Raw genomic sequence first — 14,903 nt, 5'->3', positions numbered from 1 at the left:
TCTATCTATCTATCTATCTATCCATCTATCTATCTATCTATCTATCTATCTATCTATCTATCTATCTATCTATCCATCTATCTATCCATCTATCTATCTATCTATCTATCTATCTATCTATCTCAAACAAGAGAATGGGGGAATGTATTGGTAGGGGCAGACATAGGCGGCTTTAAAGTGTACCTTGGGGGGGGGGGGGTAAGAGAGGGAAAAAGAAACGTTAGAATCTTCTTCAACCTCACATTCTGGCTCATCCACAGAAATAAAACAAGTGAAGCTTCCTTTACGTAACGGAAATTAAGACTTTTTTTTTGTGCACGTGAAATACAGAAAGTTGAGCAGACGTGAGTAGCACGGGCAAGGAATACAATAATTATACACCCAAACAATCAGCAAAAAAGAACATTAACTCCTGGTCCCGACACAGGCCTTTATCTCTGCTCCGACACATGCCTTTATCTCTGCTCCGACACAGGCTTTATCTCTGCTCCGACGCATGCCTTTATTTCTGCTCCGACACAGGCCTTTATCTCTGCTCCGACGCATGCCTTTATCTCTGCTCCGACACATGCCTATATCTCTGCTCCGACACATGCCTTTATCTCTGCTCCGACACATTCCTTTATCTCTGCTCCAACGCATGCCTTTATCTCTGCTCCGACACATGCCTATATCTCTACTCCGACACATGTCTTTATCTCTGCTCCGACACATTCCTTTATCTCTGCTCCGACACATTCCTTTATCTCTGCTCCGACGCATGCCTTTATCTCTGCTCCGACGCATGCCTTTATCTCTGCTCCGACACAGGCCTTTATCTCTGCTCCGACACATTCCTTTATCTCTGCTCCGACATATTCCTTTATCTCTGCTCCGATAAATGCCTTTATCTCTGCTCCGACACAGGCCTTATCTCTGCTCCGACACATGCCTTTATCTCTGCTCCGACACATGCCTTTATCTCTGCTCGTAACATAATGTGACAAGACAAGAACTAAATATACATTCTTGTGTACGGAACGTTTGAAGAAAAGAAAATATTGTTTCCAGCTAAAAGTTCTCTAGTCTCATTCCAGAAACAACAACAGCGACTATTGCAACCACTAGGTGTTTTAATAAAAGAAAAACTGTACTGGAATCCCCATATTGATGAAACTATCAAAATATCAAAGCATTTGGGTTTATTAAAAGAAATTTCTATAAATCAAATAAGAACATAAAACTAAAATATTTAACCTTGGTTAGGCCAATAATAGAATATGCATCCTCCGTTTGGGACCCCTAAAATAAAAATAAATAATTTAGAAACTGGAACAGACACAAAATAGAGCAGTGAGATTCATAACAAACGAATATTCACATTTGACTTAGAGTAACACCTTTAGTAAAATCACTAAATTTAGAGAGCCTTCAGGATAGAAGACTCAAAAGTAAAGTAGCAATTATACATAAAACACTGAACCATAATCTTCAAATACAAAAATAAAATGTAATAAAATACTCTTGAAGTCACAAAGATGAAGGCACATTCCTCGTCCCACATGCTAGGACAAATTTGTACAAATACTCCTTCTTCCCTAGTGCTATTAGAGCATGGAATGGGTTGCCTGAGCCAGCTAGGAAAACCAGTGACTAGATGCATGACGCATAGGACGTAATTATCTTCTTTTTTGAAGTAACGTCCGTATTATATAAGATAAGATAAGAGAGCTTTCTGATTTGGAAACCACTGCGCAGTTTATCTCATATATCGATCTAATCATTGGAACGCTACAGCATAAACTCCCACTTCCTAGTCTCGGATCAAGTAGAGATCTCGCATAATTATTTATAAACAATGACATTACATGAATGAATCAAAACATTAACCAATTAATGGTAATTAATTAATTTAAATTTATATAAAAAAAGGGAGCTTATTCTTGCAGTGTTGTTATACGTGGCAATGATTTTGCCGTTCTTTCGCTAGATAAGCTTTTTATTTTAAAGATGATTTTTTCAATATATTGCTTGTCAAGCAGAATGGCTACAGTAGAAGGTATTTGGGGGGGGGGGGGGGGTTTAGATGCTAGCAGGTGACGACAAGGCAAGTATCAGAAACCCGTCATAAGTTCCTGCTACGCCCTATCCCGTTACGCCCTCTCAGGTCCCCGGCAACACCCGCCGCCCAACACTCACTCACATTCACACATACACACACATAGTATCACACAGAGCAGTGTCAGTGCATGGCGGAGGTACTTCAAAGAAACTAGCCGCCAGCAAATAAACACAGCTTATTTGTGGACTGGGGACCGGGGGGGGGGGGGGGAAGCGACGCTTGAAGGGAGACTGGTTACTTTGATACATTGAGCCGAATCCTCCGCCACTTCAGTCAACCCCCACCCCCACCCGCATTCATCTCAATCAGCGCCAGGTCCTGGGGCTATAGTCTACATCTAGCGGTCCGACAGCACCAGAGAACTGTCTATAAAAATGCACCGTAAACAATAGTAAACATGTTTAATTTTGTGGGGCGATTCCAAATTTGTCAGTATCGATTTAAAACACGATTTTTTTTCAAATGGATTCGATTTCGATTATCAAGGGCTCGGCGTTCCAGGAATCGTCGACTGATCTGTAACACCTACATTATGTACTAATCGGGACATATCTGTAGGCCCTACATGTAACATCGACTTTTGCTGTTGAAATGAATGGATGGTTACACTTTGACCATGACAACGCAAAGCTTAGAGAAAAATGCTTTTTGTAAAGATGCTTTTGAAAACATGAAGGGTCACGGAGGTCACGCCTACATGCACCTTGAGGAATGACTTGGGACAGCGAGTCATGTCTTACAATATGACCAAGCCAACGCAGCTGTTATTTTATCTGTGTTCCCCAATTGTCTGTTTAATTTATGCTCCTTCAAGTACAAACTAATTTGATTTATTTTCTTGGTATCTGATACCCAGCATTTTTCTGTAGCATTTACTCTCAAAGGCTTCAATTATTCTGTCAGTCTCAGCGTTCAGTGTCCAACTTTCACAACCATATAGAAATACAGTGACCAGTAAGAAATAATTCATTTTTCAAGTTTTTATGGGAAGCTGATGTTACTATTCCAGATTTTTCACAGTTTGTTCTTGACGGCGGATGCCAAGCTTTTGAAAGTTATCGTATTTTGATGCAAGCTTATTACTAGTGAACATATTTTATTTCTTGGTGCGTTATTTATTAGCATCTTCTCGAATTCAATTTGCTATAAACAGCTTATTTATTGAAACCACGAGACCTTGACGCGTACATTACGTGGCCTGTGTCGTAGCATCCATGGCGCGAAGGGGTTCAATGAATCCGGGCCCACGACCCTTAGGGGCCCAAACTCTGTGACGTACCAACCACGGCTCAAAGGGATTAATTGGGCCCATGACTCATGACCAGTTGGGGCCCACGTAAGCTCTTGACGATCACACCAAACTGGAATACATAATTGCACTTTCGTAAAGGTGATTAAAAAAATATTACCTTATAAGCCTTCCCAAAATATCCTTACACAAAACGTTTACTTGAAAACGTTAAAGATCTACTTCATTTTATCAGGTTTATTGTAATGGTAGCTAGCCCTAATCATTGGTGGTGTCAATTGTTGCCAGCTCGCACAATTTTTACAAAGCTTATATCAACTCACTCTGTCTGATAAAAAAATCTGTACACGTTATTTCTCCATTACCCATTCTCGGATCAAGCTAAAATTTTGCAGAATTATATAGCTAGCCCTAATCGTTGGTGGTGTCAATTGTTGCCAGCTCGCACAAGTTTTACAAAGCTTATATCAACTCACTCTGTCTGATAAAAAAATCTGTACACGTTATTTCTCCATTACCCATTCTCGGATCAAGCTGAAATTTTGCAGAATTATTTCTTTTTTTTTTTCTGACCACAAAAGAATCAATAATAATAATTTTTAAAAAATTAGTTAATTAACTATTGGGTTAAGTATCTCGAACAAGGTAAATTTGACCTGATTGACGCGAGTACAAAATTTTGACTCAGTTGCAAATTATTCAACTTTCGCAAAGCTCAATCCGTTTCTTTATTTTTTTCTGCATAAAAAACATTACAACAAAATTTTTATCAGATTTATTTATAACTTAAAAGTTGCAATGGGATCGTTAGAGATTGACCATTGGTAATTGGTTGAAACTTGGATCATAGTGCAACAACATCATATTGGTATAAAATTTTCATTTAAATTTGATATGAATATTGAGAAATTTGACAGAAAAGCAAAGCCCCCACAGATTCAAAACGAGATATGCCAAACTGTGAGGCCAAGGCTATGATGGTAATTTCAATATGACAGGAAAGTAAAATGGCCCTGAGGCCTGAGGCATTGCCTCATCAAAAGGCAGCCGACCCAGCACTATGTTCACCGTGCTAACCACAACTTATACTTGGTCTTAAATAATTCCGTCAGCTGTGTTCTAGAAGTTACAGATTTCTATGATTTGCATAAAATGTGCGTATGTTTTTACTCACAGCGTATCAAGATGGGCGCTTCTTGAATCCAATAGAGAGAGCATAATTTATAGGACAGTTAAATAATTGTTCCCTACAAGGTGGTCATTAAGGAATAATGCTCTAACTGCAATGAGATACAGATATTTTGATGTACCAAAGATGATTACACAAAATACTTTCTGTTCTTCTTAGAAAAAAGAACGCCTGGAAGCTGCAGCACTTGGGGGAAAATTCGAAACTTTCGATACATGTTGATGTGTGCTATATATAGGTTGCACCACTCGGTGTTTGGGAGTAACATCCCTTGGTAACTGTTGTTGTCAACCAAGATGGCGTTAGATTAAACAGCTGATTTCATGTCTTATAATTCATATCCAGAGTCTTGTTATTATTCGTTCATGATAATCAACAATACTATTGTTCTGTACAAAATTGTGAGCGCAATCAACGTAGTTTAACAAATCTTTCAACGTGAGCATTAGTGATGGGAACTAAACTCACTTTTTTTCAAAGTTAAACCATGGAACTATACTAAAACTAGTTATCAACTAAAATAAAGTAGTTAAACTATTCGTTTATCAGAAATTTGGAAATATAGTTAAACTAAACTAAAGAAAGTTAATTAAACTATAACAAACATTTTTTTGGGGGTGGGGTGGGCGGGGTCGAACTAGAAATATTTATCCATAATAAAATCAGTACTATGGACTATGTTTCTTACATAAACGTTAATGCACAATAAAATTTAAAAAAAAAATGATGTCTAAATAAATCTAAATCAGTGATGCCCAACCTAATTCAACATGCGGGCCATTTTAATTTCCGACACTCGTGTCGCGGGCCACATGACCAAAAAAAGGTTAAAAAACAACAACTTGAAATTGACCTGAAACTATTTAATTAAAAACCCATGGATCTAGTAATTACATTAATAATTTGGTATATTTGAAGTTTAACCTTAATCTATTTTTCTCTAGATCTACGTGTCTGGAAATGGCTTTAGTTCTCTATTTAAATTGTGAGCAACTTAGTAGTCATCCTAGCCATTAATTCATGTTCTTGGCTCTTTTTGGTCAATATTCTCATATCCTCCACGTCACACCTGTTTTTTTTTTATTCTGTTACTATATGTTGTTTTTTGAAACAGCCAGACTTTCTTTATAAAAAAAAAAAAGTTTGTTGGCTTATTACCATGTTCCACAAAAAAAGATCCGTGTCTATAGTTCTGGTAGATAAAGATACATTTTTCAACCTTTATATGTTTTAAAGGAGTGGGGAGATTTTCTACACTTTACACCGACGTTTTGGCGGGCCGGATGGATCCTCGTCACTGGCCGGATCTAGCCCGCGGGCCGTACTTTGGGCATCACTGATCTAAATAAATATGTGTGCTTGTATTTTTGCCTTCAATTAAAACCTTTACAAAAGAATGGTACTCTTTTTTAAAAAAATTATATTAACTTATTATATAACGGAAAATTTTAATTACTTATACCGGTAAAGTTTAAAATCTCATTAAATAACAGACAATTAGAGTTTAAAAGTTAGATCTAGTAAGCAATGAAATAGAAACGAAATTGTTGGAGTTTTAAGAAACATTTGACCTGTATAACTATTCCCTAGTGTAAAATACATGACTAACAATGCCGATGTGCCATTTTTTTGTCTGACCACTAAAAATACAACTAACACTATTGCATAATCGTAACGCGCGCAAGAGAAAAAAACTGGGTGATCTTGTCATTATGGACTGCACACTCAGTACTCTATATAGGCCTACACGTGTACGTCTATCTGGCCAGGTTGTTAAAATCAGTCGGACACACCATCTATTTACTTTCTGGGCTGGGAGGGCGTGTAACTATTTTAGTGTAAAGAACATGCTTGACCAGCCATGCCTCGCCTGACCACTCCACATTAAGCAAAAACACTATTGCATAACGCGTAATGAAACAAAATGCAGGGTAGTCTTGTAGTATCATCAACTACACACGTACAGTACACTAGGCCCACGTGTGTATGTCTAGCTGACCAGACGTTAAAATCAGTTGGACACAGTCTATTTACTTTATGGTCAAGAGAGGGTGTGGATTAAGATTTTTTTTTCTAGAGTTGGTTATCCTAATACTTTAAGATCTATCTAGGCCTAACTGTCGGTTCTTAGATCTCAATAATAAGTCTTAAGACTATATAAAGAGTGTACTTGATGTTCCTGCAGTTCATAAATTATTGTTTGCCGCAAGTGAATTGATCAAAACCACTAAATATTGACCTAACTCACTAATCTGACTCCCACTAGAAACAGAAATTAAACACCACCACGTGGCTCAAATAAAAAATTCGGAACAATCCCATTCATAATATTGCAAAGAAGCTTTTAGCAAAAAAATGTTTAACAACATTTTATTATACTGCTACTTTCAGTTGCAAATATTTAATCAGATGACTTCTACCAGCATCTTACTTTACTTTCGTTTTCTAAATACAATAAGATTACTAGAGTTTTTTTGTCACAGACTAAATTAGTCTTTTTGAAGGGGATGGGCGAACCTAGATATTCTTGAACCCGGGCCCACGGATACCTGACTACCTGGCTACGCCACTGTACGTGGCTGCATTTTATGTATTACTTTATAGTTATTTAAAATAGCTTATGTTTCATCTTCTAAAAGCTTTACAGTTTTGTTTTTAAAACTAGATGTGACAGTTTTACCTTTAGATCTATTAAGACCATCTATTTAGACCATAGAGTTTAGACCATCTATTTAGACCATAGAGTTTAGACCATCTTATTAGACCATTGATTTAGACTTTAGACCATCTATTTAGACCATCTATTTAGACCACCTATTTTGGCCATCTTATTAGACCATCTTATTAGACCATCTTATCAGACCATCAATTTCGGCCATCTATTAAGATCATTGGTTTTGACCATCTATTTAGACCATCTATATAAACTTAACCATCTTCTTAGACCATCTATTTAGACCATCTGTATAAACTTGACCATCTTCTTAGACCATAGATGGCTGCCTGGTCGTGCTGTTTGCGCTCTGGCTTTTTTTTTGGATTTATCGATGGTCCCGGGTTCCAACCCTGCCCTCTCCCATCCCCCGTCGTCCTGCAGGAGGTTTGGACTAGGAAGTAAACTATCTTCAACTCTGAAGAAACATCCGAAACATGTAAAACATTTTTACAAACCATCTATTTAGACCATTTCTTGCCCGGTCTTTTCCGGCCTGGGGCACATCTACTTTAAAAAAAAAAAAAACTGTCACTAGTCCGCATGGCGTTAAAGAACAATAAAATAGACGAGTCTAATGAACTCTGAACCTCCCAAGTTTCATTTTGCTCTGTGGGCTGAAGCGAGGTAGGGGACAGGTAGCCTCTAAAGATGTTTCTAAGTAGCAAAAATAAATATGCAAATTGTTTAAAACTCAGACTGACATGTTTAAGAATTGCTATAAATAAAGTATTTCTTTAAACATTTTTTAATCTTAAATGAGCATCAAAAGTTGCATTAGGGAGGTTGCTCTACTAATGATTTGGAAAAAGCGTCCTATTAATAAAGTTCTTCGGGCTTTAGGCCTGTATACAGTGGCGGACTGGCTATGGCCCGGTGGGCCGATACCTAAATGGGCCGGTAGGCCACCGAAAGGGCCGCATGGATGCCACTATGTATTAAATTGTCAAAGGTTTTATAATATTCTCTTCTAAAAGCGGCATCGTGTTTAAAAGAAATCTCTCTACAGTGTAATACTAATTTGATCTAACACATTTTCCGAAATAATGTTAAAGCCTACACCCATAGACAGTGTTACTAGTAGGCTTCATCCTACACACTTAGCGATTAAAAAGCAACATAAGGCCTATATTTCTGATAAAAATATAGAGCTTAATGTATGCATGTGTACAGTTATCGATACTCAAACTTAACATATCGATTTTGATGACATGCATGCCTATACTTGGATGCCCATCATATTATATGCAATTTATGGGCCCGATTGAATAGAAATGCCCGGGCCGATTTTGACACCCAGTCCGTCCCTGGACTTAATGCACAACATTATGATGACTGGGTGATGTACAGAAACATTTTAGCGTTGATTAGCCCATTTCCAAGTATGCATTGTTGGACATACATAAAAAAATGTGCATCATGCATAAAAATTGCATTAAAAGAAGCGGTTGATCGTTGTGCTGGCCACGTGACACCCTGCTCGTTAACCGTTGGTCAAAGAAACAGATGACCTTGACATCATATGTAGATCGCAAAGGTCGGAAAGGGGAACTTTACATGTGCGTCTCTCCCCTACCCAACAAACATTTTTTTTTGCTGTTGTTGTTGCAACTATTTATTTATTTTATATTCAGCGCTAATACAAATTCAGCAACTAGACTACTAAGGGAACCAACTGCGGCATTTTTTTTTTCTATGTTTTTACTTCTGAAGCAGTGAGTAGATTCCCTTTAAGAGTAATGGCGATAACAAGGAGAGTAGGTTTATTATTTATTGTCGTTACTTGATTTTGATTAGATGATATCACACACTCACTTATTATCTTCTTATCTTATATATTACAGACGTTACTTCAGAAAAGAAGATGATTACGTCCTAAGCATTTCGTGTGTCAGTCTCTTCATGCATGTTAACCAATGACTTAAACTCTGCTAAGTCGTTAGTTTTATCTTCTTATATATTACAGACGTTACTCCAAAAAAAGAAGATGATTACGTCCTACGCGTCATGCATTCATTCATGCATATTAACCAATGACCTAAATTCGGCAAAGTCACTGGTTTTCCTGGCTAGTATTTTATTAAATTTTGTATTTTGTATTTGAAGATTATGGTTCAGTGTTTTATGTATAATTGCTACTTTACTTTTGAGCCTTCTGTCCTGAAGGCTTTCTAAATTTAGTGATTTTACTAATGGTGTTACTCTAGTCAAATGTGAATATTCGTTTGTTATTAATCTCACTGCTCTATTTTTTGTCTGTTCCAGCTTCTTAATGTTTTCTTGAGTTGAGGGGTCCCAAACAGAGGATGCATATTCTATTATTGGCATAACGAAGGTTAAATAACATTTTAGTTTTATGTTCTTATTTGATTTATAGAAATTTCTTTTAATAAATCCTAATGCTTTGTTTGATTTTTGATAGTCTCATCAATATGGGGATTCCATGACAGTTTCTCATTTATTATAACACCTGGCTGATTCGGGCAACCCATTCCACTCTCTAATGACTCTACGGAAAAAGGAGAGCTTGTACGAATTTGTTCTAGCGTATGGAATAAGAAATATGCCTCTATCTTTGTGTCTTTCTGAGTATTTCATTAGGTTTTGTTTTTCTATTAGTAAGTTATGGTTTAGTGTTTTACCTTACTTTACTTTATAAGTCTTCTGTCCTGAAGTTCCTCTAAGTTCAGTGATTTCACTAGTGGTGTTACTCAAATCAAATTAGAATATTCATTGGTTATAACTCTCACTGCTCTATTTTGTATTTGTTCTAGTTTCGTTGTGTTGAGTTGAGTGGTCCCAAACAGAGGATGCATATTCTGAACGAAGTGGTCGTCTCCTTTCCGTTAGGACTAAAACAAAAAGATTTTAAAACTCCTTTATCCCACTTCCTGTCAGAGTGTTGCAAGATCATCTGTCGTCATCGAGAAGTACATAGAAGTCAAATTCATAAAGCGCTGGTTGTGAGTGTGTATTTGTTTCGTGTGTGAATGTTGTTCGAATTTGCATCTATATTGTTATTGTACAGTAGTTACGCTGAGGTGGTCAAATTGAAGTCAAACTGAATTTCCATTTGATTGGGCTAATAAAAAATTATCTTATCTTATCTTAACAGCAAAAACACATAAACATTTTCATTAAAAATTATGCTTAACTCACAAATAATACTAATTATCAAGGTTAACTAATTGATGTCAAGGACGCTAAAATACCTAAACATCAACGCAGAGGCGTACCTAGGGTGGGAGGTGGAGGGGGGAGAACTTGAAAATCCCCCACGGGCCTCCACTTGAGGGGTCCCCCCAAATGAATGCTTTTTTTTTACAATAAAAATTAAATATTACGCAAAAATGCAGGGGCCCCAAAAGAGGTCAAGCCCACGCCCCCCCCCCCAAACGATGGAAAATTCCTAGCTACGCCGCTGCATCAAAGTTACCGACTTAATTAGTACAACAAACGGAAGAGCTTCAAAAGTGAACAAAATCTTGTCACTGAACTCTAAAAACAAACACAGCTTATCAACACTCTCCAAATTCTACACACCGGAGGCACGAAAAAAAAAAAAAAAGCTTGCTATTTAACTCTTTCTCTCCGTAATTATTTATTACATTCTAGTGGAATCAACGCTGGTATCGTCAGTTAGGAGAGAAAGAGTTAAGGATTAGTCGCCATGTATGAAAATCTTAAACTGCAATAATGCACACTGTCCTACATTACAACAAGATATTTTATTTTTATTTTTTTTTTTTAAGTTACTTGTCCCTGTTACTTCTCCCCCTCATTCCCCCCCCTCGTCTCATCTCGGTGCCCTCCCCCCCCTCGCTCGGGTCCATCTTAAGGCCTCTCATTTTCCCCTAACGACGACATCCAGCTCTTCCCTCTCACGCGCGCGCGCGCGCACACACACGCGGAGGGCCCGGTAATATAACGGGCGGAAAGAGGTGGCGGGGCAGGCTGACGAAAGATGAAGAGGGGCGCTACAGCACCCTCAGAGCTGCTAATGACTTTTGCAGGTATTCCTACCGTGTTCAGTCAGGCAGAGAAAGCTTCCCTGTACCGGTATAAAATTCTGATAGGTGGAGGGGGGATCAGAAAAAAAAAGGGGGGGGGAGGACTTAGAGAAACAGAAGGCTCAGTAGGACATAAATGAAAGATGTGAGGAAATATAAAAATGCTCGTCTGTGGTAAGCAGTGGCGATTTTATAATAAAAACAATCTTACAATTCTTGTTTAAAAACTGGTTTATATGTATATGCATACAATATGCGTGTTCATCCTAATTATTAACTGCAGATGTTCCTTCTTAACAGAGGAGCTTTGAGTCCAATGAGTATCCACGTGTCTATCTAGTCGTGCATGTTAATTAAAGACTTAAAACTCTGCTACGTCATAGGTTCTTAACTTATCTTATCTTATCTTATCTTATAAAGGTTTCTGGGGTTCTCCAGGCTGATTCAGAAAGCCAGAATACAATAGTGCATTTTAATAGCTAATTAACATCTCTTTTCAAGTATCGTTTGAAGTTTAAAAGATAAGAGAAAATTTATTTAAATCATTGCTTAAACTTCTATTCAAAAGTAATCCTTTACACCAGAAATAAATCTAACAGTTTAAAAATATAGCGTCACATTAATTTACAAAGCAAAGCACATAATCGCGCTCAATACACGTTGTCTGTCAAGTGGAAATTATTTAACTCATGGCTATAGTGACAAAATAAGAGGAGGTTTAGTTATCCCTTGTTACGTGCGCATCTTAGTGTGAATGTGAAATGGTGCGATTGCGTGTTGAAAGGGAAAGAACCGAAATGGAGGACTATGAACAAGAAAGTGTTTTCAGTGTTAATAAAGATTAAAGTATTTATAAACTGTGATTTGTCGTTTACATGTCTAAAGAGTCTCATCATCCAATATGAAAACGTAACAAGTCACAGTTCATAGTCCTCCATTTCGGTCTTCCCCCCCTTTCAACACGCAATCGCACCATTTCACATTCACACTAAGATGCGCACGTAACACCCCCCCCTGTTTAACAAGTTCGATGTACATCGAACGTCCAAAATACAAATCACTGAATATATTATCAGACTATTCCAAGTTAAAAAAAAATCGGTAACATATAAAACCATATTGTAATAACTAAACAAACTCAAACACAATGTCATGTTAATACCAATACAATTCCAACATGGAATAACAATTATATTCATCACAATAATACTGTTATTATGAGCAATTGAAACCACTTCTGTTAACATATATCTTTAAGTAATCATATTTCTATTAACACAACTCCCCACTCATAACTTTATGCCTGTACAAACACCATCATTCCAGTCGCAATCAAATAGTTAACAAACAAGGTCTATCTTGCTCCATGTATATTGTAGCCTCAACAACATGACCCAGTTTATAACTAACAACACTCCTCATAGGCTACCATAGCTTTACGTCTTAGTATCCTCAGGCCTATATAATAATTCCAGTCTTGACGTTTCTTTTTATGTATTTCTACCACATCATTTCAATAATTTTCTTACAAATGTAATTTTAATAGAATAATTATAATCCAACAGAACCACACCTAATTAAATACATTGTGCAACATCTACGTATCTACTTTCCAGTATTTATACTCTTTTACATTTCCTATGTAGCCTTTACAAACTTCTATACTGTAGTATCCTTAACCTATATGTATATGTAACAACAATATTTATTTCATTACACATATATTTATTCATTGTAGAATAGAACAATAATTAGTGTCCATCAGTGTTAAAAAAGATTAAAGTATTTATAAACTGTGATTTGTCGTTTACATGTCTAAAGAGTCTCATCCAATATGAAAACGTAACATCCCTATAAGCATAAATGCTGTCTCTAAACAATATATCTTATCTTATATAATACAGACGTTACTTCAAAAAAAGAAGATCTTACGTCCTACGCGTCATGCATTTAGTCATGCATATTAACCAATGACTTAAATTCTGCCAAGTTACTGGTTTTCCTGGCTAGCTCAGGCAACCCAAAATTTATTATTGTTAGATACTAAAAATTAAATACATTATTTTTTCAAAATAATTGATACGATTTCACCCAATACAAGATTTTCTATCAAAAAAGTATTTTTAAAATACTTTACTTTTTTTTATATCTAGGATGACTTTCTGGTCGTGGGGAAATGTGACCTCGTGACGAAGGTGTCGGTGGAATCAGCTTTAGACTATCATCACGACAGTCCAGGGTTCGAATTCTTCCCGCCCCTGCACCCGTAGGAGGTAACAATCTTCATTTCTGAAGGGTCGTAAAGTGAGAAGTCAAAATGTTACTAGACGGTAGCCAAGATCAGGGGGAAGCAATGAATAGATAGGCAAGTTTAAATCAACACGCATCTAACGATGACCGGAAGTGCCATGATACGGAAACGACAGCGTCGGAGACCAAGTAGGCCTTTTGTCGGTGTAGTAGCCGCCCCCCGGCATTTCTGTCAGCCTAATAGAAAAGAGATCTACCCCCCTGGTAGGGACACACTGAAACAAGGGAACCAAAAGTGGTCAGCATTTACGTCACTTCCTGTTTCGTTTCAGACCTGCACGCGCTGATTTTATAATGACGTCATTGAACGTGAATAGATTTGTTTTTTTGTTTCATTCCGGCACGCGACGTGTGGATGGCTTTAATTAACTATCATCAAGCACCTACTGAGACACTGAAACGAGGCAGGCGCCTTGCGGGACGGCATATCATCAAAGACGCATTTTCAAAGTTAAAATGAAACAAGAAAAACAAAAACAAAAACATAACAAAATACTTAAAAACAAAACACAATAAATATATATAAGGTATATTAAGCGTACTTGTATCATTTAGTTCGTATCAGTCATGTAATTAAATACCGGTATGTAACTAATAAACCTAAGACGACAATCTATAAAGGGGACTAGTTCAGCTTATACCACCGCTTCACTCAAGTACTATTTCTTTCTTTTTGTTTGAGATACCAAACAAAGAAATTTATTACCAATAATTAATTAACTAATTGGTTAATTGTTAGCGGCTTCCCGAAAGAGGAAAAGACGCTATTAGTTATGTGTGGAATGTCTGTCCGTCACGTTTAGATCTCGTAAACAAGAAAAGATAGTGAAAATTTACATCATAATATTTATTACCATTCAAAGTTCTGATTTAACGGCTACTTTTTTATTTTCTGAAAGCGAAAAATCTTATTTTTTAAATCAATTATGCAAGCATTTTTTTTTCATAAAAATACACCATTTTTGCAACTTTAATAACAAACACAGGAGGCTTTTTAGTAGGGGAGATTACTATATACCATTTTTAACACATTTGACATATATGCAGACGGTTTTAGATTTTTAATTAAAAACATACGTACATACATAATTAAATTTTTTTTACAATTATATTGCTAAGTTAAGTAAGTTCTCTCATACTAATTAATACATTCACTGAAAAAATGTTTACTTTTTTTAATGAGAAAAAATCTATTTAGTATGCTTATAAAATGGAGCATAACTTAAAACAACCATTAATAAGTAGTTTTTCATATTACCGCATAAACTGTATCATAATAATACTACTATGGAACACTAAACTAAAGGATTTTTTTTCTTGACGCTTTGAAT

General features: G+C 36.6%; 1 protein-coding gene across 1 annotated transcript; it reads right to left on the bottom strand.

The window, feature by feature from the left end:
• Positions 1-405: 405 nt before the first annotated feature.
• LOC129928986 (uncharacterized) lies at positions 406-834 on the bottom strand. Its single transcript, XM_056045605.1, has one exon. The coding sequence runs from the start codon at positions 832-834 to the stop codon at positions 406-408; it is 429 nt and encodes a 142-aa protein (XP_055901580.1).
• Between the last annotated feature and the right edge of the window lie 14,069 nt (positions 835-14,903).

This window comes from Biomphalaria glabrata, chromosome 11, assembly GCF_947242115.1.
Source record: "Biomphalaria glabrata chromosome 11, xgBioGlab47.1, whole genome shotgun sequence".
NCBI lineage: Eukaryota > Metazoa > Mollusca > Gastropoda > Planorbidae > Biomphalaria > Biomphalaria glabrata.
Note: the sequence above shows the minus strand (reverse complement) of the source record. Positions and strands in the feature narration are given on the sequence as shown.